Source organism: Ambystoma mexicanum, chromosome 1p (genome assembly GCF_040938575.1).
Source record: "Ambystoma mexicanum isolate Mex_15411 chromosome 1p, UKY_AmexF1_1, whole genome shotgun sequence".
Taxonomy (NCBI): Eukaryota; Metazoa; Chordata; class Amphibia; order Caudata; family Ambystomatidae; genus Ambystoma; species Ambystoma mexicanum.
The window spans coordinates 1,453,714,121-1,453,740,883 of NC_090921.1; the positions used below are offsets into that span (position 1 = coordinate 1,453,714,121).

The 26,763-nt window shown below is 46.2% G+C and overlaps 1 protein-coding gene across 1 annotated transcript in view; it reads left to right on the forward strand.

Annotated features, from left to right (window-relative positions):
- The window catches only part of LOC138455188 (fatty acyl-CoA hydrolase precursor, medium chain-like), a 799,801-nt gene that overhangs the window by 513,003 nt on the left and 260,035 nt on the right, over window positions 1-26,763 (forward strand). The window contains exon 8 of the mRNA XM_069607091.1: window positions 3,747-3,887. Within this exon, the coding sequence (XP_069463192.1) occupies window positions 3,747-3,887 (141 nt within the window). The remainder of the gene's footprint in view (window positions 1-3,746; window positions 3,888-26,763) is intronic.

Consider the following 26,763-nt stretch of genomic DNA (forward strand, 5'->3'; position numbering starts at 1 on the left):
ACATCCGACATTGTGCGTCGACCACATCATCACAGTGTGCATTGACTGACTCCTCCATGTATGTACACTGCACCATGCCAAACTTATCAACCACAAATAAGCACAAGGGCAACTACATATGCACATCAAGTCGTTGGACAATGTACAAAGTGCCAATGTGGACAACAGTGACCCTGGAATGGCATTCACACACTGGTCAGACCATTGCTTGCCCCATATGGATGATTGACTAATGACTGCACTGCATCTGATCAAGACATGGATACCACAAGCACTGACATGTCCCCTCCATTTACATCCCATGTAGGTGATGCAGGATATGCACTCACGCCATGGCTGATGACGCCCGTACGGAGGCCATGGAACAGGCATGAGGAGGCCTACAACAGGGCACACGTTGTGTGGCATGATCGAGAGGACATTTGGTCTACTGAAGGCCAGGTTCCGCTGCTTGAGCAGACCTGACGGGTCACTGCTGTACAGCCCAGTGAAGACGGGTAAAATAGTGCTTGTGTGTGCCATGCTGCACAATATGTGCATGTGCAGGAACGTCCCTCTGCTCCCAGACACAGAGCATGATGGTGAAGTAGATGATGAAGATGACAGTGGGGATGGGGATGGGATGGCTGCACCCCCTCGCAGGGGGGCACATGATGGACAACATGCACGGTATGCACTCATTCGCATTTATTTTTGAGAGACTGTACATGAACAGCATTGCATGATTATGATGATGCATATCAATAAATGGATTGGTTGCAAATGAAATAACCGATATCCACTCATAAAATCATTTCAAGAAGTGATTTATTGTCAACAAAGCAGGTAAGAAGGTGAATTGGATCGGAAAGCTGTACACCTGTGCCCACCCACCACCCAAACGTACCCACCCCCAACCATCCCCCAGAGCACTAACCCCATCATGGACCTCCCCCACCACCCAAACGTACCCACCCCCATACACCCAATGTTTCCCAGATTGTCTTGTGAACAGTCATTCCCACGTGGCACTATTTCTGGCCGCGCTTATGTGCATGAGCGTCCTTGCCAGAGGGTGCACTTAGCCGACTTGAGCACCTCCGTGGGCTGCCAGTGACGGAGCTTGTTGGGGTGGTGCTGGTGGATGGCACTGGTGGAGCGACTGGTGGCACACGTCCAAGAAATGCCTGCTGGGCCACATACATGCGCTCAGCGATGGGGGACATGACACTGATGCTCTCCCGGACATGGCGCGCCAAGTTGACACTTGTAGTGGCGAAATGCCTGATGGCCCTGGAAAGCTGACACACCGATGTTGCATTGCTTTCTCGCTGCAGCCTAGCCTCCTCCCACTGCAGCTTTGACTCCTCCAGTTGCCTATTGACAAGCTGGTATAGGGGGCCTGCTGTTCCTCCATCCACTGCATGCGTGCACTAATCTCTGCCATGGAGGGTGTTGGTGACCTCATGGGGCTGTGCAGTGAGGGGGGCTGAACTGATGGTTGTGGAGGGATGACAGGTCATCCATGCTGTCCTCCTCCTCATGTCCTCGATCTTCGGCCTGCATGACAGGGGCACTGTTGCTACTGGATGCAGCGTCCTCTGCGGTGCAGACCGCCTGCAGGATGGTTTCTGTGGCCATGGTGGGAGCTTGTGTCACTTGTGTGGCGGCAGCCTGTACAGGGATGGTCACCTGGGCCGGTGCATCCATGCCAGTTCCAGCTGGTGCTTGTGCCTGTGTCCCGGAGGTGCTTGCATCCTCATCCCTGGCAGGTTGGCTGCGTCGGCCACGTGCAGATGGACGTTGCGTCGCCTGTTGGGCATTGTCGCTGTCACTTGTCATGCCTGTGGGGAGACAGAGGGCATGCTGTCAGTCGTGTGGTGGTATTTGATGGGTCCATCACATGCATCACACTGAACGATCTGTGACCACTTGCATGTACACACATTTGACTGCTGATGCACTCAGGTCTGTGTGTCACAGCTTGTACTCAGTAACGCACTGTGTGCATGTCCAGGGGGCATGTACTGAGTGTGTGTTGCTAGTCATCTGGGTGATTGGTGCATGCATTGGGTCACTCCTGCCCTGGCGGGCAGGGGTCACCAATGGGTGCATTGGGTCACTCCTGCCCTGGGGTTCATCACTGGGTGCATTTGGTCACTCATGGGGTCCATTCACACTCATAGCTTTGTACATTGTGCACTTAACAGCATCAGCAAGTGGGCTCACTCCTGCCTCTGCGTTGCCAATGCCCTGTATGCCCTCAAGGTGCAGGACACTGCTGCACCTCTCCTCCCACGACTGCAGTTTCAATGGGGATGCTGGGCCTCCACCTCTTGTGGCAGTCCTTTACAGTGCGTAGGGTCACCCCTACTGCTGTGCACTTGCGTGCTGCTTCGGGCCAGACTTCCTCACAGCGTTGCTGGGTGTTGCGCTGCTGGTCTGCACTCAACAAGCACTTTGTGTTCTGCCTCACTAAACCTCTGCTTGCGCTGTCTTCTTGCAGGAATCCTTGAGGCCATTGGTCATGATTCTCACAGCTCACAGAGGTGATGTGGCCTGTGGTCTGTGAAGATAGCCGTGTATTGTGGTTTAAATAATGGGTTTTCGTGATCATGGTGTTTCCGCATCCGGTGATTCTGTGTCCGTGCCGGCGGGGGCGGTCACGGTTATTCCACTGATTTTTGGGGCGATATGTCTGTGTCCGTGGGTGTTTACATGCCGGCTGTGACATGTTAGTCTGGTGCGTGCGACCGACAAGTCGTAATAGGCCTTGCGGTCGCGGAAACAGTGTCACCGCCGTCACGGAATCTACGGTTTCGCAAACTCGTAATGCGGCCCATTGTCTTATAGCACCCTGCTCAGGGGAGTTATGGCCATGTATAATAAAATATTGTAAATAAAAGTAAGGGCATATCTTGAAGAATGTTGTTGTAAAGGAGCAGATGACCTTCTGAAACCCTGCCAGACAAATATTAGGTTTGTGATGCTTCTTGAAATCCTGTTCCAATCACTGTAAATGTTGAACCTGGATTCATGCTCTAGCTCCACCGTTGCAGAGTAGCAATGCGTGCATATACTTCAGGAGACAAGAGACAGACTATGCTAGAATTATGTTTGTTATGTTTATTTGTGTGCTTTCTGAATTTGACTAATGTTTGATTTTTGGGGATTGTATGTTTGGGCTCTTCTAATTTTAATTGTGTTGTTTTATACTTCTTTCAAGTTGAAGAACCATTGTATGTGTTGTGTAGAGCATGTTAGATCAGCTTTTGTATGTTCTGGTGAATGACATTTAATTGTTTTCAGAATGTGTTTTAATGACCATTGTTATAAATGAGTCCCCATGACTCAAATCGATAAATTAATTGTGCATGTTTTTAGTGAACAAATTATTTAGTCGGGGGTCCCCAAGTCAAGTCCTCAATGGCCAAATCGACCGTATGTTTCAGGATATCCATACAAAATACCTTTGCTTACTCTAAACCTAAATGAAAGCTAGCCAGGTAGACCGTGGTTAACTTAAAAACCTGCTTTGGTAGGAGCTGTAAATTCGGCTCAGTGGTTGTTTTATTGTTTTTTAAATGTGTTTGGTATTGGATGGAAAGTAAGAGAAATGTTGCTTAAAATCATAGGACTTTGCGGGAATAAAGAAAGGTGTCATATAATATATAATTTACTGAAATATGTGTGCTTTGGTTATGTTACCATACTATCAATCTAGAAGGAGAAATTAAAATTATTGTTTTCTTGTGTGTCTTCTCCAGAAAATCATGATGGTCCCTGTTGTTATTGATGGTGTGTTTTTCCCCAAAAGCCCAGAGGAAATTCTGACTGGAATGGAGTCCAACCGTGTCCCCTACTTAATTGGATTCAACAACCATGAGATGGGATGGATCGTACCCATTGTAAGTTTTGATTGACTTCCGCACCACATATGACATTGTTTACTAGGGAAATCGACCTTTGCAGATGACTGAAAATTGACTCTGATGGTCGGAATTCAAGCCTGCTGACTGAGTGTTTTCCTTCAAGGCTTCTCAGTAACGTATTGTTGGTCAGGTGATAATCTCTGGTAAAGTTGGACTTGTTTAGCCTTTTGTGAATGATTACAGCAAATATAACCTGAATGTAAATGCAATCCTCTGCTGTATTTTCTATCTGTTTATTCATTTTATACAGCACTGCTACTTTGCTGCTGTTACAAAATGTGAACATTTAGCATGAAGAGGAGACGATTAGCTTAGTACATGACTTTAGCTCAAAAGTTAAGCAAACACTTCAGCACAGCCTATGCTTCACAACTGGGACCTTCATCCTGGCATGGTGAATATAACAAATACCCTGAAATATGCATAACAATATACCAACATCAAGTATTACAGCTCTTAGAATCAGGAGGATTCCTGCATGAAGCACTATCCTATATATATATATATATATATATATATATATATATATAAAAGGCAAAGAATGTCTGTACAAGTCCTGCCTACTACTCAAAATGCAGCTCACATAACACCCACAGCCTGACGCTCTGCACAATGTACTTCACACACTGTTGTGTACTTGAGGAGGAGGGTTTCACCTGGTGCACAACACTGAGTGCAGTAGGGATGAGAGTTTATGATGGGCTGAGAGGGTAAGGTGGGCTGGGCTTGGCGCACAGAGAGGAGGACAAGAATTTCTGGACATGGAAAAAAGGGAAGGGGAAAGTACGGGAACCTGGAGTGGGCCAAAAAGAAATGCATGTGGAAAAGAGAGGGAGGAAAAATATGGCAGCACACAATGCTGGGCATGGAAAGGACGGAACCAGAGTCAAAGTACAGAGAAAGCATGGCAAAATGGAGGAGGAGGAAGATAAATGGAAGCACACACCTGTCACTGTGCCACCACCTAAAAACCCACCTCCTCCCCAAAAGCACCCTATGCACACAGCACATAGCTGCTTTAGGCCATGTTGGGCCACACCAGGCACCAAAAATGGCAACTTTCTAGTAGGGCACTATATGCTACACCACAGCCAGCTAGTTTAAAAAAAGAACATGAAAGAAATGTGACATGAAATAGGGAAGAATGAGAACAAGATGGTTAGTATAGATGAATTCTGGATGTGGAAGTCAGGGTTAGCTGACATTGGTTCTGAATTAAACATTAAGCTTTTAGTTTTAATCTCACTCGTCATTTGGGGAATCATGGGTTATAATGCAGCAACTCCATTAATGGGCATGAACACTTGGGGGAGTGCTAACATGCTCTGACAGCTGTATCTCTCTAACACAACATCAAGAAATGTCAAAGCCGATTCATCCCATTTCAATCACCTGACCTCTCATCCAATTATTATTATTATTATGGTATTTGAGTGTGGGCCTAGCTTCAGGAAACAACTGAGTGCTTTACAATCATAGGGGGAATAACATGGCGAGAGAAGCAAAGAACTAAGGGATTGAGGAGCTAACAGGAGATCAGAGAGCGGGAGATTTGGCAGCAAGGGCTCTAGAAGCAACCAGGGGAATAAATGGTTGGAATCAAGTCACTGAGTCTCAGGTAGGATGGGGAGTGAAGGCTATGTGGACAAATGTGTTAGGGAAGAGCCAGTCCTTGAAGAGGAGGGTCTTAAGCTCCTTCCTGAACAGTAGAAGTGAGGGGGCAGGTCTAATGTTGATGGGGAGAAGGTTGCAGAGTCTTGTGACATAGACAGAGAGGGCCAGTCTTCTAGTTCTTTCCTTCATGCACCAATGGAGTTGCCTCTCCTTACTTCTGGTGGATTGTAGGCTTCCAGAGATTCTGAGTTTCTGAGTGTTTCTCAGAGGTAGTGAGGTAGCTTGGGGACTTCAGGTTGACAGCCTTGTAAAAAATGCAGCAGGATTTGAAGATGAGGATTTTTGTTGGTATTACCTCAAACATGTAGTTTGGCAGTGCATCAAAATGGAGGTAAATGGAATACGTCTACTTTTTTTCTGCACTGCCAAACTGGTAATGAAACCCATTGTTTCTAATAATATTGTGAATTTTGCAATTGCTTTTTAAAAGATGGCCCTTCTGTCGTGGAATGTGAGAGGCTCCCACAAACTGATTGAAAACACTAGTTATGTGCTGACATGCACCTGAATTCGGTCATTTACCTTCAAGAGTCAGACACTCAGAGACACATTATTTGAAATGGTTATCAGATTGTCCAGCAAGACACAACACAAATTAATGGATGTAGATCATCAGGGGGTTTGCTGATACCAATGAAAAACAGCTTCAGCCATTCCTGTCAAATTATGTCATGTAAAATGAAGGAGATTTTGGCTGTAAAAATTTGTCTTGGTAATGGGAAAGATAATCATAGTTACTTGTTGATCAACACATACTGGCATCCGTCTCACTCCACAATTGAAGGTTTTATAATAGAACTTGAGAATCTTCTTGGTCTTTTTTAAGTTAACACACCTGAGGGGGATTTTATACTTGCTGATGATTGCAATGAATGATAATGCTACGGACCAGGGATTGATTTCATGGAAAAGGGAGACCGTTTAACAGTGGAACAAAATCTGTAAGGATTGGGGCCCAACTATACTAAATGACAATGTACAGGGGGATATTCCTAGCAAACCCACACGGCAAAGTGGAAATTCACATTTCATGATAGATTATATTTGTATGATTTGAATCCCTCTTTCACAGCTGCAAACACGTTGATTGAAAATAACCATTTAAGCAATCATAGCATGTTGGTGGTCGTTATAAGAATTCATTTTTATTTGTATCAATCAAGTCTGCATGAAGGACTAAACAAAAGAAAACTCATTATCTGGAAACCAAAGTTAATTTGTGTCTTTAATCATAACTTCACAGAGTTCATGCATTTGACTACACTATTACAAAAGATGATTGCTTTTAACCTGGACACTTAACCCACCTTTATTTATAATGGAATGCAAGAAACAACAAGGGAAACAATAAGTCCCATTTCCCATCATTGGCCTCATTCTTATGACGAATCTATTCAAAACAGGAAACGGTTTTCGTCAAGAGATTAGATCAGACTAATCTATCAAATGCAAATTGACCCAGATGACAAATTAGAGTAAATTAGAAAGTAAAAAAAAAGTATAAAAACCGGGTTAAAGCACATAGATACTTAAATTTCTAATAAAATAGCAAATGTGTGCTGGAAGCGATCATGAAAAACAATGCAATGAACTTCTGGACATACGTTCAGAATAAAGCTAACTATCAACAAGACTCCCATATTACCTCATTGCAGAAGACCCCTCTGTGTCATTCTTTTCTGATTTTTATAAAGGAAATGTGAAGTGCCAGCACAAGTGGGAAGCAATCATGAAATTGAAATTCTCATATATGAATATTCTGAAAAAAATAAAGAAAACATCTAATTATCGGGCACAGACCCTAATGGCTTTAGTAATAAGGTGTTAAAGGTAGCCCCTGAAAATATGGGCCAAGTTTATTTTTAATATTATTCAATAATATTTTGAGATGCAAAACTATGCCTCATACATGGAAAGTTTCATATGTCATCCCAATATTTAAAATCCCATCCCATCCTATTGCCTTCCTGGACGTTGACAGTAAATTTTTTGCCTCGCTCATCCTTAATGAAGTGAAAGAATCGTACAAAACCGGCTGCCACTCAAAATATCAAGCTCAGTTCAGGAAGGGTATAGTCAATGCTTTTGCTGAAACAGTCTATGAGAAAGATGCTTATCCATTGTTTGTTGCCTGCGTGGACCAGTCTTGTGCCTTTGGTATGGTCAACAGGTCTCGGTTGTGGTTTAAACTGCCAACTTGGGGTTTACCACAGCAGTTATTAAATATCTGAATTAACCTACATGATAGAACAACTTTAAGAGTGAAGCTGGATATGAATGACACACTCTCAAGCGAAATTCCAACTACCAATGGGCTCATATAGGGATGTGTTCTGGCCCCTTGCTTGTTTAACCGGTATGTTTCAGACTTGGAAGATCACCTGAACCCAGTAGCTTTTGTCCACCCTACTCCAAGCCCCTAATTAGTTGGCGAAAAAATAATATGGCATAGTTATGCATATATTATCTTCTTTAACTTCACCCAACTGGGGGTGCAGCGTCTGACAGAAGGCTTTCAACTCTATAAAATAAAAAACGAATTGAAAATGAATACACTGAAAACCAAAAGGATGAAAAGGCAACTGGGTTTTTGTTGGAAATTGGGGGAAGCAAAATTGGAAGTAGTCCAAGATCTAAAATACCTAGGTTTTGTTTTTACCAGCACACCTTGACGTAGCACTTTATACAACAGGCTCCACAAGAAGGGGGTGCAGTTTAAAGCACACATGCAGTATGTTTTATGTAAATACTGTAGGTCCCCTCATAACATTTTTATAATGCAAAAGCAATTAAAGCAATTCTGTATGGCCTTGAAATAAGTGCTCTGTATGAAGCATTTTATTTTGAAAAACTAGAGGAGAAGATTTGGCATGCAGCTCTCTTCCTTTCTAAATTGTGTGCCATCAGGAATATTAGAATATGAGATGGGGGTTACACTCAATGACAGATATGTATAAAGTGGAAGGTTATTACTCTTTACAGAAACATAATAATGCAGATGAAAATACCTTGTATCATGATTTCCTTGCCACAGCTTGAGAAACCCGATTCCAGTTATCTGGAACATTTAAAGGGGAAATGTGTGGACATTTGAAATATTTTAAATATAAGTATTGAATTATTAGTTACAAATCCAAATACAGTAAGGAGAAGGTTGTATGCTTGGGATTGAACTCAGACATGTGACAGGATGTTATGAATTATAGCAAAATGTAACCATTGAAAATAAGCGGCATGGTACTATCCCGTCTTACCTAGAAAGATGTCCTGATGGACAATACTTACAAATCTTTTTAAGATTTAGGTTCAACCTGATACACACCAGAGAAATTGAACACATTAGTAAAACTAGTATCAACAGTAATTGTAGGTTCTGTAATAGTTGAAGTGGGACCTTGAAACACATTTTCATTGACCGCCTGGCTGTACAACCCTGGAGACAAACAATGCTCTTATAGTTTGTATACAAATGTGACTAGATAAATAACAATGAATTTTGGAAAAGGATTTACAGTGGAACTTATACGGCCCTCCTAATTGTAATGGTCACATTTTAAAAAAATGCAGAAATTGGTTGATGATTTTAAGAGATAAAGGTCATGCAAGTTATCTTAATTGATTGCACCGAATGTTATGATGACATTAAAATGCTTTTTTATAGATATTAATTTTTGTAATTGTTCTGATTCACCTTTTGTTTTGTGTATACAGTTTTATATAAACCAATACAATAAAAAAGAAATGTTAGGACTGTGCAAGAAACAAAGTTTAGGAGGAGGAAGGAAGGAAGGAAGGAAAGGATAGGATAGGGCAGGTAGCAAGGGTAGGATGGCACAATGGGATATGAAGGACAGGCGCCATGAAGTAGGAGAGGGCAGGAAGCAAAGGATACAATAGGGAAGGTCGGATTTGGCAGAAAAGTGCAGGCACTGCAGTGTAAGAGAGGGCAGGCATCCCGAGGAATGTAAAGGCAGGCACCACAGGTATGGAAGGTCAAGCACCATGGGGGTCTGGAAAAGCAGGCATCAAGGTGTAGGAGAAAGAGAGGCAAGAACAGGGTCCTCAGGCATGGGAGAGGAAGAAAGTCAAGATATGGTATGAGAGGGCAGGCAATGGTACAATAAGAACTATTCAGAGCACTTAAATAAATGAAATTAGACAGTATGTATACAAATGCACAATGTTTTAGGCTTACCCTCACATTAAGCAATGAAAATAACAGGCATGTTTTACTACTAAATTACTACTATATATTGTTATTGTGCATTTGTATAGTGCCTTAAATACCATTGGTATGATCTCAAAGCATTGTGGGTTGAACGCCCTCGGGGACTGTAGACCAGGTCAATGGAGAGATAGCAGAGTAGTAAATAGTGCTTGGGGGCACTCAGTATGTGTGAAGCCAGTGCGGTTATCATGGTGTGTAGCTGCATTCTAATGCTAGCCATGGTGCAGTGGTTATGTGAGTTCAGTAGAATGTGTGCAGCAAGGCCATTGACCACAGAGTTTGCATTCTGGAGGTGGTAGAGCTAGTGTTTGAGATTATATGTGCAGCAAGGCCGATTTTCTCATGGGGTATAGCTTTGTTTTTAAGACTGTTGAGGTGTTCATGGAGGTGTATACGTATGTGTGCAGCTAGGCAGAAATTGATTGAGGTGTATTGCTGCATTCTATGGTTTATTGGTGTAGAGAAGAGAGTGAGCATATCGGCATGTGTGAGTGTCTGTGCGTATTGTTGGGAGACCCCTGTTTCAGATTACCTTCCAGTGCCCGCTGAGCTGATTGTATCTATTGTAGAGGTTCGGAGCACTAGAGATTCTTTGTCTAGCGTGGAGTTTGTTCTGCTTTTTGGGCTTGAGGTTGCCTTTCCCTGCTTGGCAGTGTCATCGGTTTTGAGTTGCCCAATTCCTAATCTTTATTGGGTTAACGAATTGCTGGTCTATAGTCGTCCCTGTGCCTCGTTGAGTCTACCATTGTTTATTGGAAGATACCATCTCATTGTGAAGTTGCATCCAGTTCTGTTCTATCAGACTTAAGAGAACTAGCTAGATTTGATGACTAGTGTTGAGTGGGCCCAGGGACCAACAACAGCCACTATGGTCCTCCCGGTGTCTTGTTGAGTCAGCAGATTGCTTATAGGATGACACCTTCTCAGTGGAACAGAGTCAGTTCATTGCTGAAGCTCGGTCATAATTGCCAATGGGCCCATTTTCTGGGTCCCAGATAATTGTTTATAGCGGGTGGATGGGCATTCATGTCATAGTTTATGGTTTGTGTTGCTGAATTATATCGTATCATTGTCCCTTCCGTGAGCTAAGTGTGCTGGAGAGCTCATCTGATTGGAGAGTGTAGTGCATATCTGCAAGAGACAAAAGAGCAAGTCCAGCCCAAGCATACTTGATACTGCGCCCAGGGTGAAGGAGTTCATGGCATCAATTCCCAGGCAGATCAGGGTAGCATGCTTTGATCAGAGACCACCTTGGCTAATCTTCACAGTTCTATGTAAATGTGACATATGGCTAATCTTCAAAATTCTATGTAAATGTGACGCTTGGCTAATTTTCACAATTCTATCTAAATGTGACGCATGGCCAATCTTCAAAGTTCTATTTAAATTTGACCCATGACTAATGTTCACAATTCTATCTTAATGTGACGCATGGATAGCCTTCACAGATCTATCCAAATGAGACGCATTGCTAATCTTCCCAATATGTCTATTGTAACATTTCCTGCCTCAAAAATGTGGGCGCAACACATTTAGTTTCACACAAAATACATCTAAACCCTGAATGACGTCTGCCCCCTAGCATACATGTAGGTGCAACACATTTCCTGCCACAATTCAGTACAGTGGCTAACTATGAGGCGTATCACAATGGCTGACTATGGAAGGTAGCACAATTCAACTCAGAGACCAACTATGTCAGCACAGTTTACATAGTAGTAGTAGTGTAAGGGATGTACGTTGAATGCTTGTAAATGAAAATCTCGTAGATGAGCGGAGCGCATTTTGTAAGGTTGCTTTACAGAAATGTGAACTTTTCGTGCAATTTCCCCCCCTCCCCTGCCCCCCCACTTACTTTTTGGCAGCACTCTTCTCTGTGTGCCGCCAAGTCCATGCAGCGCCAGTTCCCTTCACTTCTGTGGATGGGAACCGGCGCTGCAGGGTCTTTTTTTTTCCCCTTTCCTTTCTTTTCTTTTCTTTTCAAAACTTTGTTTTGGATGCGGGGGAAACCCCCACCACCTCTGATTCCATGATAGCGAACAAGAGTGTGGGGTACACCCCTGCAACCCTCGCTTCCCTTTTTCGCTGGAATGAAAACCGAATGGTTTAAATGTTTGGCATTTTCCACTGTACGTGATTTTGGTACAGCCGAAATTCAATCATTTAAACCATTTGGTTTTTTTATTCACAATATTTTCGTGCAGTACCAGTGTAAGAGTGGCTTGGTCTCTGGAGAGTAATGCCTGTGCTTCCCGCCTGTATCACCTCATGATGGCTAGTTGCAGGGTGTGGCAACATTCAACACAAATGAGCTATGGTGCGGAACACAATGGCTAACTATGGGGTGCAGTACAGTTATCTCTCAGAGCGCAGCAGGGGAATATAACAAAGTTATACCAACAGTTTGGGTATGAAGTATGGCTACCGCACCTTATTTAAGCTCCATCTAGAGTATAGCCATTTAACACACTTAGACTGAGTGCCAAAATGGCTACCATACACAATTAAGCTAGATAATAGGTAATATGAGTGGTGGGGTTTTTCTGCAGTAGAGTAATGGCTGTACCCCTCACCCACACCACACTTACCTTAGCCATCGCTGTAGGTTGTCTGTGTCAGGCGTCCCAAGCAAACATGGGCAAACAGGGAGGGGAGCTGCTTCTTTGGGGGCTGCCCTTTCCCTCTGGCCGTTAGCCGAGGGCTGCCCGGGCAAGGCTGTCCTGGGAGCACCGGTGAAGAGTGTTTACTGGTCATGTGACCAAGGACACATCCCAATCGGAGGGAGTGAAAAACAGGCTGGGGCCTATGGATTACTAACTCCAAGCCAGGGAAAGCTGCAGACACCGGACAGGCTGCCTGACTCTGTCAGCCAATTGATATCAACATGGGAGTTGGGAGGAAAAAGGAACAGAAACAAAGGACTACACTCCCAAGGCAGTCCTCTCTGCAAGTTGAACCAGCAGAAAAAAAACGATTTGTAAAATCCATTTAAAACACAGATAAAACAAACAAAAAAATACTCCAAACAGGCAGGAAACCTATTACCAGGTTCTTGCTGTACATGATGCCAGGTCCTTGCTGTGCAGGATGCCTGTGGATTACTAACTGCTACCAGGGAAACTACTGACAATGGACAGGCATCCCAACAGAAACAATATTTGTAAATTCCACTTAAAACAAAGATAATTCCCCCAAAGAAAAGACAGCAAACAGGTTAGAAACATCTTACCAGGTGCTTGCTGTACAGGATGCCTATGGATTACTAACTGCAAGCCAGTGAAAACTACAGACAATGGGAAGGCACCCCTGACTCCCTCAGCCAATTGATATCAACATGGAAGGAGAGAGGAAAAAGCAACAGAAGCAAAGGACTACACACCCAAGATAGTCCCATCTAGAATTAGGACCAGCAGAAAAAAAACGATTTGTAAAATCCAACTAAAACACAGATACACTGCCCCATAAAGACCCCAAACAGGCTGGAAACTTATTTCCGGGTGCTTGCTGTACAGGGTGCCTATGGATTTCTAACGGCAAGCTAGGGAAACGACTGGCAATGGACAGGCACCCCAGCAAAAAAGCATTGTGTACATTCCACTTAAAACACAGATAACCCCCACTCTCCCTCCCCTCCCCCCGAACAGAAAAAAGAACCCAAACAGGCTGGAATATTCTTACCAGGTGCTTGCTGTACCGGATGCCTTTGATTTTCTAACTGCAAGCCAGGGAAACTACTGGCAATGGACAGGCACCTCAGCAAAAAAATCTAATCATACATTCCACCTAAAACACAGATAAACCCCCCCCCCCCCACCATCCACCCCGAACAACAAAAAAGAACCCAGACAGGCTGGAATATTCTTACCAGGTGCTTGCTGTACCGGATGCCTATGATTTTCTAACTGCAAGCCAGGGAAACTACTGGCAATGGACAGGCACCTCAGCAAAAAAATCTAATCACACATTCCACCTAAAACACAGATAAACCCCCCCCCCCCCCCCACCATCCACCCCAAACAACAAAAAAGAACCCAGACAGGCTGGAATATTCTTAACAGGTGCTTGCTGTGCAGGATGCCTATGGATTACTAACTGCAAGCCAGGGAAACCTACAGACAATGGACAGGCAGTCCTGATTCCCTCCGCCCATTGCTATCAACATGGGAGGAGGGAGGAAAAATACCCCAAAAATATGCATTCACAATGGGTGTTCCCACTAGAACATACCTACACTTTACTTTTTAGACAGTTGGATATGATTCACTTATAAAACATGGACAACTGTGTGTAGTAAAACAATTGAAAACAAGTAAGTAATTCAAAAGAAATTGAAATTCCGAGAAACCAATGTAAGAACAATATAAAAGCAATGGAAACAATATTACCCTGCCTTATAAAATAAGCCCTCTAACATTTAAAATGTGCTTCCCTGCTACGGTGAGTTGGCCTAGTACCCTTAAAAGTCTCATGTCCCAAGAAAATACCTTTGTAGGAAGTCAGGAGTGTATTAAAGTGGAAAAACGAGTGGAGGCAAAGCCAACAAATGAGTAAAATGTTCCAATCGTAAAGCTCTTGGGGAAGCCCAGGGGACATTCGTGGCCAGAACTCCATTCATCACAACCAGGCGAGGGAAAGGTAGGTTTAGGACTTCATGTGCATACAACTCTATGGCAGGTAACTGATTTGCAAGTTCTCCCTCCTTACCCTGATTCCACTAGAAACCACCCTGTATGGTTCCTAGATTTGCTGGGCCCACTTAATTTGATTGTTAACTCTGTTGCAGTGGGTTCAGGGGTAGCGTGTGCAGATGTTGTTTTGGGGATCCAGAATTGGTTCCTGCTAGGCAGAGGTTCTGAACTCCAGTCACACGGTTCCTGATGCTTAGCTACTGGCTCACCCATGCACCTGGAGTTGCAAAGCACCACAAGGCCCATGATGTCAGGAGCGGTGAAGAACACTGCACTCAGGTGACAGCATTCGGCTCACATGGCGAGGACAAAGAAATTGCTGCAAGAAGACCCCTCTTCAAGATGGAGAGCAGCAGCTGCAGGAGGACTGATCTTAAGCTACTAACTGGAGACCTGCAGAGTTCAAAGCCAAAACCCAGTACAAGGACCGATGCACAACAGAGGCGCTGGACGGCACTGGTCAGCCCACAGGATAATTTCATGACATTTCTGAAGGGCAGGATCAGCATGCAGTGGTCTGAACTGGTTGGTCCCATAGTGCAAGGATCAAAGTGCCGATGAGGGCCGTCAGGAGATTGATCTTGAAAGGCTGGACTTCACTAGACATAGCTGGAGGCAATGCTAGATGCCTTCAGCAGTCGTCCTCGAGTCTTAAGTGGGCAGTAGCTCCTCATAAGGGTCTTGACTCAAACGACGAACTAGAGGATGGCTGCAGGTGTCTGCCTTTTATTCTAAATCCCAGCCAGGGTCACCCCCAGCCCACCAATGGTAAGGATCTGCACCATTAAATGTGTCAAGGGCTGTACAATCATGGACATCCTCTTGCCCCATATCTGCCCACCTAGCAATAGACATGTGGATTGGGTTTAGGTAGTCCCAGCCCCCATATCCAGTCAGATGTTGACACAGCCGCTTTGCCCAGGAAAGCTGAGGCTTTACCCAGGAAAGAGCTTTCTATATGTGATTTCATGACCTTAGATGGCAGGAAGAAGGCCAAAGGACAAGATGGCCTAAGGAAAGGGCAAGAAATATGTGGCTGGGCCATTTTGAGTATAAAGTAAAATGCAAAAGTACATGAGGAAAAACAAGAAACGCAGTAGAAGAATACTCACTGCCACCAACATGTCTTAAAGGTATCATGAAAGTAACTCAAATGTTACTAAAAGAGAAAGAAAAAGTGATACAATAGTTGCAGGCGTACTTTGTAATGTAATATGTGCAGCATAATACAGCAAGGAATCTTGCAAATGGAGACCGAGTCCTCATGCACTGTTAGCCTTAGGGACTGACCAGTGCCCCCAAAACAGCTAAGCTAATTAAGGTAAGTAAAGAAAAAAGGCATTCCTTACCTATAAAAGGCAGCACAAGAATCAAACAATGTCAATCGAGGGAAAACATCTACCAGAATGTTTTCCCTAACAGTATGTCTCAGCTGAACTATCAACGAAAAACTTGATGACATGTAAATGTTGAAATGGGCCTCATTACGGGTCCGGTGGTAACCCTTCTGGTGCTACTGGCGGTTAGCCACTTGTCTCATGATAATTTACTGGTGCCTGACTTCCCAGTGCCATGGGCTCATTACGAGCCCGGGAAGTCAGGCGTCAGTAAATTGTAAGTCCCCATCCCCATGTCCTATGGGACTCTACCGGAGTGGGAACAGGTAAGCACCAGCACCATTGTTTACGGTGCCAGTGCTTCCGGGAAGCATTTGCCTACCATGACCGCTGCGTCCGGCAGGGTCAGACAGGTCGGGCACAGCGGCCATGGCAGGCAGACATGTAGTTTGCCGGTCTGGAAGCATGGCACCCTTGTTTCCGGACCGGCAAACGTAGAATGAGGCCCAATGTCCCACTCTCCTTCCTTAGCTTTCACTTCGTCTTTTTTGGATGGTACTGGACTGGTCTGGATGTCACATTGGCCCTCCCAAACTTGTAGGTTACCACCCCTGGTCCCCTGTGTAATTTTGGTTAGGCTTGGGCATCAGACTCTTTAAGCACTGTTGATGCTTGTGGTATTCAGACTCAGCCCCCTACTTTCTTGGCCTTCACTGCTCATTACACTTATTCTGCACCAGGACAAGAACGTTAATTGATGTCCAGGTACTTGGGTAGCCCTCCTTCCTCGGCCCTTACTTTTAGACCTGTCCTCCTCCTGTTCCTCTATTGGTTTACCGCCTCCTTCACTCTTCTCTCTTTACCTTCCACCTGCCCTGCTCCTTTCTCTGTCCCACCCATTCACTCTACTCTTCTCTCTCTTCTCTTTCTGCAGTCAACTCTCTTCTTCCACCTCCTCAATTAATCTCTCTCTCCCCTATGCACTTCCTCGTGACAAAGCCACATGCAACTCTGGAATTCTCTAGTTCTCTGAACAAACTGTGCCGAGTTCATCTTGGTGTTCCCAAATCTTTCACCATTTGCAGGACATCCAGAGGTTCACTCCTTTAGGCAAGCTCAAAAGGGGAGAATCCGATAGAGGGTTCTAGGGTCTTCAAGACTGCAGGCAAGGCCCAGTGGATCAGGTTATTGAGTATCATTCATCTTCATCCACTAGCTTTCTCAAGCAGTTCTACGTGGTTTGCTTAGCACATTAAACAAAGACATCTGTTGGAGACTGAATTGTATTATGTTTGAATATTCAGTAGTATCTTAGCATTTCTCATTATGTGAGACATGAAAGTGGACCCTTGGTTTGTTGGGATCTGTTTTGGAAAACCCACTCGAGATTAAAAAAAGGTACCATTGAGTGTTTTACTCAATTATAACCAGTATGCTCCCATCTTGGATGATGCCAGGAGACCCACAATATTGATCTCTACCTAAGAAAATGGGATCTCAATCGGCAGGGGTTGAAGAGGTGCACGTCCCACGTCTACCCTAGATGTTTTCTGGTACATTTGTCCAACACCAAAAAAAACATTGAAGTTGTTCAAAAATCCTTGGCCAAAAAAATAAACTACATGCATTTTCCGGTGGGACCCCCATGAGTTGGGTGTCGGCTAGCTCTAGCACTACTAGTAAGAAAGGGTTGAGAACTAAGAGATGATAGTACGTGGACCCAATCCCTTTCATATCATTTTTACAAGGAAGTGCTCCTGCTTCCCGACTCCTTCCTCCATCAGAATCACCTGGTCAAAGGGGTTATTCAAGGAAGTATCATTACAGTGAGTTGCAGCAATATCTAGGGAAAGGGAGATAGCCACATATTTTGTGATAGGTTGTGGTGTCGGGGTGGAACCAGAACCTTTCAAACCCCTCTGCCTCTGGGCTGTCCTTTTAACCATTCTGTCTCTTGGAGGAAGCTGACTATGCAATAAAGCTGAGCTATTGGGGTCCCCTGCTTGCATAGGGAAAGGGGCTGAGGAATTATTACCAAGAAGGACCATCATCACCCTTTATCCTCGTATAAAGGACTAGCTTCCACATTGGTTATATGTTTTTCTGCAGCCTTCATTTAGGGAGTGATGTGGCCAGCGGTTTGGAGCTGGGATGTTCCAGGATTTTTAAGTCTGTGGATATTCAAATTCTTTCTCGGGTGGAAACAACTATATTAACCGCACTGCATAAGTCAAAACCGGCAGCCCTTGGCACAGCTCGGAATAGGAGTTTAGTTTTGCAGGAAACCTTCACCATCTTCATAAGTGGAGTTAGTCCGCATATTGAGACAATTGGGCTGGGCCCCTTGATTCCACTTTTGGCGTTATACGTCATGGCCAAGGGATCAAAGAAAGACTTGAGTCCAAGTAAAAAGTTGACAATGGTGTATCTTGTTCAAACCAAAAACACAGTAAGGGTTAGGAAACATCAGTGTCTGTGGTCTCCTTATCAGCGTAGTTCTTAGTCATTCCCTCTCCCCTCAACCAGGCCTCTGCTCTGGTGACAGTCACTACAGTTTCTGGGAATTTAAAGTGTCTCATACTACTTTTTTGGCTTACCCTTGTTCTTTCTTGGCTGTTGCTGGACAGATCAAAATGTCTCATTGTTCCTGAGCAATTTGTAGATTACCTGACACCCTCATCTGTGTTGTCTTGAGTCATCCTCAAGAGACAAGCCATTACATTATTTTAGAGCATTTTGCCCTGTCTAACCTTTCAAACCTCTACTACACCATGTCAAGAGCTTTATAAGAAATATGGGTTTTAGGACAGCTCATCCTCCTCTACTCACTCCTTTATGTCTGTGTTTCTCCCCATGCTCTTCTGCTTCTCTCTCTTTTCGGACTCCTACGCTCTTCTCGACCTCCTCTGTTTCTTTGTCTCTTTCCCACCTCCTCAACTCTTCTCTCTCTATACTCTGCACCTCTGGTAATTCTTCCTCTGTTTTCCACCTCCCACACTCTTCTCTTTCCTCTCCACCTCGTGCACTCATTTTTCCCTGCTTCACAGCTTCTCAACTATTCTCGCTTTCCTCTCCCCCTCCTGCTGTCTTCTGTCTTCTGCCTCTCCTCTACACCTCTTCTGCCCTTCTTGCTCTCCTCTACACCTCACTATGCACTACTCTGCACACTAACCCTTTACTCCCACACCGTTAGGCACCTCCTCTTTTATATACAATTACTATCAGTGATTAGGGTTCTGTTTTAGGGACTAGTATCACCTTTTGGCATGAGGTTTGGTAATTGGGGCTAGGTGATAAAAATTTCATTTTCCCATCTCTAATATTGCAGGGCTCTTGTTTGGAGCCCCTCACACAAGACTTCAAATACAGAGTCTGCCATCTTGGAATCACTGTGTGTGGATGGCATTTCTGCAACATTTGGCCTGCAAATGGTTGTGAGCAAGGCCTGCAGATTTCCCCGCTAGCTGTGCCTGCGAACGTTGGGTGTACTAACCACTCACATTTATCTTACTGCATGGCTTGTAGGCACCCTAAGGATCAGGACCACAGGTCATTTGTCTTTCCCTCCTTTTCCTGGGTACGATGAAGTGAGTTTATGTTTTCCTGATGGCAAAATAGTTTTCCCATTTGATAGTTGTGTGTATGGAGTAGGGGGCCTGTGGAGTCTACAATATACCACCTCTGGTGCTTGCCTCATGAAGGGGGTAGCAGTCCCCTGCCTCCAGAGTCACATTACTCCCACCCACCAACCTTCCACCTGTGACTTCATCACAGGTAAAACTGGGTTGTAAGGAGTGGTAGAAGGGGTCAGGCACCACCAAGCTGTAGAGGGAAAGCACCAGGAGATAGGAGATGGCAGACATCACAGGTTAGGAGAGGCAGCAGGATGCAAGACAGCAGGCAGCAAAGTACAGGAGAGGGCATGAAGCAAAGGGTAAAACATGCAGGCAGGACCTGATAAGAGAGGGCAGCAATGTGGTTGGATTTGGCAGTAAGGACATGGTAGGAGAAGGCAGGCAACACACTTTAGGAGACAGCACGCACAACAAGTTAGGAGAAGGCTGACAGGAGGTTGCAGTAGAGGGCTGTCAGCAAGGTGCAGAAGAGGACAATAAGTCAAATGTAGGAAAAGGGAGTCGGGGGGGGGGGCAGGAATGACATGGCCGGAGAGCACAGGCAGAATGGCTGTAGGAAGGCAGGATTGATGCAGTAGCAGAGGGCAAGCACCTCTGGGTATGAGAGGGCAGGGAGCAGGAGAGGGCAGGCAAAATAGCATTAGGAGTGGCAGGCAGCACCTGCCAGGAAGTGATGCTCACTTTGTTCACAAAGGCTGTCTGAGCCATGCCTTAGCTTGTCATTTCTGCATGTTTGATTGTTTCAAGAGTCCTGATGCAGCTATAAGGTGGCAGGTTAGTGCTACATGCAGTATTTGATAGGATAATAAATAATAGGTTACTAGAAGAATTCCAGAACTACTGCCCAGTCTAAAAGACTGGAAGGGCTGTGGAGAGTCAGTAACACACAGTATAGGCATAGACTGATATGTTGCCTACCCTCCTCCACCAGTGGATTGAATATTGCCACATCTTCTGACTCTTTGTTAATTATGGTGGATGAGGTGGAAGCTGCTCTTAAAGCAGCCAGTCCCGATCTCATTCCAATAGATTTGTTGAAAGATGAGGTAGCTATTTGGGCACCTGTGCTATGTAGGATTTTCACCGCTATTATAAGCACTGTGAAAATACCAGAATCTTGGCGTTTAGCTGTGATTTTACCTATATATAAAAAAAGGAGGAAGGACTCCCCCGCTAACATCCCCTCGATCTTTCACTTAGATTGTGTTGGAAAGTTGTTTGGGAAAATCATATTAAAATATTTGCAGGAGTGGGCTGACAGGGATAATGTCATTAGTAATCTCCAAGCTGGATTTAGGAAACGCATAGCAATGATGGACCAGTGTTTATGGTTTTCATCCAAAAATACAATGGGGCTCATTACGAGGAGGGCCGTAAGGGGTTAGCGGAGCTGGTAAAACCAGGCGTCCTTAGCGGGTCCCGCGAGCGGCCCAGCATGCTAACAACGGGCCCGTCATTTACGGCCCGTTGTTAGCAAGCTCCCCATTCACATTGAGCCCTATGGGGGCTCAAATAGGAATGGGGATGGTCCGAGTCCGGGTTCCCTGAATGGGGAAATACCGGGCCATCCAAGGTCGGAATGGCCCGGTATTTCCCTATTCAGGGAACCCGGACCCGGGTTTGGGGGTAGCCATGCCCTTACTAAGGGCATGGCTACCTCCAAACTCGTAATGAGGCCCACTGTTTTTAAGAAAATGTATTTATATGTGGTCTTCTTGTACTTAAGGACAGCGTTTGATTCTGTCTCCATAGTGACTCTCTGGCAGATCCTTGCAGCTCGTAAGCACCAGCTAATCTGATCTCCATTATACATCAGTTATATTCAGGAAATAAGGCCCGTGTACTTTATGGTTTGAGTGGTCAACTGACGCAGGCCTTAGATGTTGATATAGGAGTTAGACAAGGCTGTGTCTTGGCTCACTTACTTTTAAATATTTACATCCACAAAATCATCGATGTTCTACTGAGTGAGTGCCAAGACTGTCCCAAAATGGCATCTGTGAAAAATATGCCTTATTATTTTATGCGGATGATGCGATTCTGATTGCTATAACCCCACAGGGCTTGAGAAAATCTCTGTCTGTTTTTTTGACTAAATGTAAAGAGTTGTCTCTTACACTGAACATTGATAAATCCAAGACAATGGTGTTCAAAGCTCAATCTTTCAAATAAGACCATGATTACTTGGGAGTGAGATTTCACAAGTCTGGTGGTTGGGCAGCAGAAGTTGATAAATCTGCAATTACTTTGGAGAAATGTAGTGGAGCCACAGTCTTTTTATTTTAAACATGGCAGTGGTGCACTATCCCCAGCCACAGACTTGTATCAAAAACAAGCTATATCTGCTTCATAGATATGGGTGTATGCCAATGTTGGTAAATTGAGCAGCTGTGAACATACATTTCTGATAAACCTTTTGATGCGCCCTCTTAGTGACCCCTCTTCTCTGGTCTGTTTGGAGCTTGATATTGTGCCAGTTGGCTACCAAGTCACTATTAAACCTGTTCTTTTCTGGGTCATACTATGCAAGCAGCATGGCCTGGAAAAACTTGAGGATGCATTGATCGATCTCATGTCTTTGGAGGGTGTTAAGAGAACCCTCCAAAGCTTGCATTCAGCGGATATGTTGTGAATCCCCAAGGTTTGACTCCCTCAGCCAATAAGACTCTAAAGACAATAGCTAAAGTGAGAGCTAATGAAAATCTTACGGTAGATGTTGTCTAAACTAAAGACGGGTTTGGATTATTTTGAGATTAGGTTACAGCCTGTATTCAAAATGTTTACATCATTTGAAAAATCTTTGCATTTACATTTTTAGGCTGGGGATACTCCCAGTTGCCTTTTTTACTTAATCATGGAGGGCTTTAGAGTCGAATAAATGCCCAATGTGTGGGGTAGCTCATGAAACGACCTTAGATTTTCTGATAATCTGCGATAAAAGCTTGCGATTGAGATGTATCTCTGACCAATTTTAAGGGAGTTAAAGATTTGTTCCTCTGTCCTTGCTTTGAGATTCCTGAGCCAGTGCTTAGATTCTCTTTTTGTAACTCCTACTACATATACACAGGGCCTGGTGGCAAAGATCTAAAGCTCTGAAAAATGTAAGATTAGTATCACGCAGTTGATGATGGTTTTACAAGGTTGCGGATTGTCTTCCCTTGCTTTTTACTTTTCAGAGATATTTTATATTCTGTAGTCATGGGTCCTGGGTAAGCAATGCATACTGGTTGTCATTTTCTGTACTTATTTTACCTTTTTAACATGGGGGCATCGGCCTCGACTTCAACCTCCCCTCCGGAAGGCGAGGGTAGGAAGCTGGATGCGATGGGACGACGGGTCCTCTCATCTGCAGGGACGACCATCAAGGCGGCCAACGCCCTGGCCATCGTAGCCCACTACGACAGGGAGTTGTGGTTCAAGATCGCCCCTCTGTTGGACTTCCTTCCGGATGCCAAGAGGGCTGAGGCCCTGGAAATCTTGCAGGAAGGTGAGATTGCCTCGGACCACGCCATTACGGTGGCTATGGACATCGCCGACACCGGTTTCCGTCATTTGGGCAACAGCGTTTGCCTGAGACGACGAGGATGGCTCAAGGTGACGGATTTCCGCCAGGATGTTCAGACCAAGGTTTTGGACATGCCTTTCGATGGGAACAACCTTTTTGGCAAGGGGGTTGATGAATCCCTTCAGGCGATCAAGACGGACACGGAGACGGCCCGTGCACTGGGTGTGCTCCAACAGCGATGGCTGTCCTTTCGGAGCTCTGGAGGCAGACAGGGTGCCTCCAGGGGAGCCGGCAGTAGCTCCTCTACGTACCGTCAAGCAGCAAGGTCTTCGTCGCAGGAGGCTTACAGGGGACGCGGCAAGTCAGGTGGATTCCGCCATCATCGCCAAGGTGGTCAAGGAGGCAAAGCGGCCTCCAAGCAAGATTGAACCGACCGTCGGGTCGGGCCCCCGCCGAAGCACCCTGGTGGGAGGCCGGCTGACGAAGTTCGTCGGCGTGTGGGAGTCCATCTCCACCGACCGTTGGGTGCTGGACGCCCTGGCCCTGGGGCACACCCTCGAGTTCCAGAAGAGGTGCCCCTGCATTCCTCCCGTGGCCAGGAAGGAAAATCACGTCCCTCAACTGCTGTTGGAAGTAAGGGCGATGCTCAGGAAGGGGGCCATCGAGCTCGTCCCCAAGAGGCTTCGGGGCTCCAGAGTTTACTCAAGATACTTCCTCATGAAGAAGAAGACAGGAGGATGGCGTCCCATCCTGGACCTGCGACGACTAAACAAGTACATCAAGGCACAGAAGTTCCGGATGGTCACCCTCCAGCACGTGCTGGGACAGCTGGAGGAGTCCTCCTGGACTTGGAGGATGCTTACTTCCACATCCCTATTCTAAAGAGACACGAAAGTTCCTCAGGTTCGTGGTTAAAGGGCGGCACTTCCAGTTCAAGGCCCTCCCGTTCAGATTAAAATCGGCGCCCAGGGTGTTCACCAAGTGCCTAGCACTGGAGGCGGCGCGGCTGCGCCTGCAGGGGATCCACGTCTACCCCTACCTGGACGACTGGCTCATACGGGCAAGGACAAGGGAGCTTGCCGTGGAACACACTGCGAAGACCGTCCAGCTGCTCACGGACCTGGGGTTCTCCATCAACTTTCCAAAATCCCACCTGGTCCCGTCGCAAGTCGCCCTGTTTCTGGGAGCACAGCTCGACACAGTGGCGAGGCGGGCCTCACCGTTTGAGGAAAGGATAAGGACCATCCTAGGAAAGGTGCAACGTCTGCTGGCCACGGATGTGGCCAGAGTGAGGTCTATCAAGTCCCTCCTTGGAATGATGTGCTCCTGCATTTATCTGGTACCCCACTGCAGACTTCGGATGCAGCCCTTGCAAGAATTCCTCGACGCCCACTGGATCCAGACGACGGGCAGCTTCGAGGACAGGATCCCGCTCGACGAAGCGTTCCGTCAGGCGATACGATGGTGGGGTGTCCGCGCTCACCTGACAGCGGGAACAGGTTTCCTAGCCCCGTCCCACCAGGTGACGGTGACGACGGATGCCTCCCTGGAAGGTTGGGGAACACCACCACGATGTTTTACATTCAGAAGCAGGGCGGAACCAGATCCCCTGCCCTATCCAAGGAAGCCCAGGATCTGTGGCATTGGGCCGTCGCACAAGGGATGTTTCTGGTACCCTTTCATCTGGCAGGGATAAAAAACACCATCGCCGACTCACTCAGCAGAGAGCTGCGCTCGTGCCACGAGTGGGAACTGCGCCAGGATCAAGTGGACTGACTCTTCCGACGATGGGGCAAACCCCAGATCGATCTCTTAGCGACGGCGGCGAAGTCCAAGTGCCGGAGGTGCGCCAGCAGGTTTCCCCAACCGAGGAGCATGGGCGATGCTTTCTCGTTCCCCTGGGACGGCCTGTTCCTTTATGCATTCCTGCCGTTGCCGTTGCTACTCCGGCTCGTTAACCAGCTCAAGAGGTCCCGGTGCAGGATGATCCTCGTCGCACCGGCGTGGCCGAGGCAGATCTGTTTCCCGGACCTTCTGGGCTTGTCAGCGTCCACACCAGTCAAGCTGCCGACGGACGCTGATCTTCTCTCCAGAGAAGGAGGCGCCATTCTTCATCATGAACCAGAGTCGCTGAACTTGCAGGCCTGGCTCCTGCAGCACTAGAGTTTGGAGGATACGACATCCCAGCCGACTGCAGAGAGGTTCTTGCAAAGGCCAGGGCATCCTCAACTCTCAAGTGCTACGGACATAAATGGAAGAGGTTCTCTGTCTGGTGCCGTGCAGAGAAGATTAACCCCCTGCGGATTACGGCCCCTCAAGTATTGCCGTACCTACTGTCTTTGGCCAAGGCTGGCCTATCTCATGCTTCCATCAAGGTTCATCTGGCTGCCGTCTCCCGTTACACCAGAACTACAGGACAGGCGTCCTTGTGGTCTCATCGTCTGGTGAAGGAATTTATGAAAGGACTGTTCCGATCATTCCCGCCTGTGAAGGCCCCTGCCCCGGCGTGGGATCTCAACGTGGTGTTAGCTAGGCTCATGGGGGCCCCATTTGAGCCTATGCATTCAGTGCCGTTGAAGTTTCTGTCGTGGAAAACAGCATTCCTCGTGGCCATCACCTCCGTACGACGAGTGGGAGAGATCCAGGCCCTGTCTTGCAAGCCTCCATACTTGACTTTTCACGACATGACGGTTGTGCTGAGGACGCACCCCTCCTTCATGCCCAAGGTGCCGTCGGACTTCCACCTCAACGAGCCCTTGGTGTTGCCAGTTTTCTTCCCGTCGCCTTTGTCGCCGGCTGAGAGGACTTTGCACTCGCTGGATGTAGCTAGAACGCTGAAGTTCTACGTGGACCGCACAAAGAGTTTTCGGAAGACATCACAACTGTTTGTGAACTTTGGACCTGTGAATCAAGGGAAGGCTCTCTCGAAGACTTCCATTTCCAGATAGCTCTCCGGCTGCATCATGCACTGTCACCGGTTGGCAAACCGACCGTTGCCAGGCCGTCCGAGGGCCCATTCGACCAGAGCGATCGCTGCTACTACAGCGTTCCTGTCTGGTGTGCCCCTGCTCGACATCTGCAGGGCTGCTACGTGGAGGTCCACGCACACCTTCACGAGATTCTACTGCGTCGACCGGGATTCCAGGGAGGAGTCCAGAGAGTCGGCCAGGCAGTGCTGCGCAACCTGTTCGCCTAAGGTGAGCCTGGTGAGGAGGTAAGAGTTGCTTAATGTTGAGTTGTTGTATTGCTTGATATTGAGCCTTTTGCCACCTCCCGTGGTTGTGCATGTATATACTGCTATGTATTCTTATATTCATGAGCACGTGAATCCATGCCAGACCCCATTCTGGAGAAGGAACAAGTTACTTACCTGTAACTGTTGTTCTCCAGCATGGGTCTGGCATGGATTCACATGCGAACCCTCCGCCTACCCCTCTGCGGCTCTTCACTTGGTCATACTGCCACTTCACGTGCTACCAAATCTGAGGATGGCTGCTAGGGGCGGGGCTTAGGCAGAGGGCAGTCATTGGCTGGGGGCAGTATGACCCAGAGACCAGTGATTGGTTACTACTGAGAAAGACAGATCAGAAACGAAACTGATACTGATTTTTTCTATACCGAGGATTCCCAGCCTGACGACGGGGAATATTCATGAGCATGTGAATCCATGCCAGACCCATGCTGGAGAACAACAGTTACAGGTAAGTAACTTGTTCCTTCAGTGTGAGTGGCTAACACGTTTCGAGATTTTCCTCTCTTCTTCATGAGCCAGAAAATGAACTGTA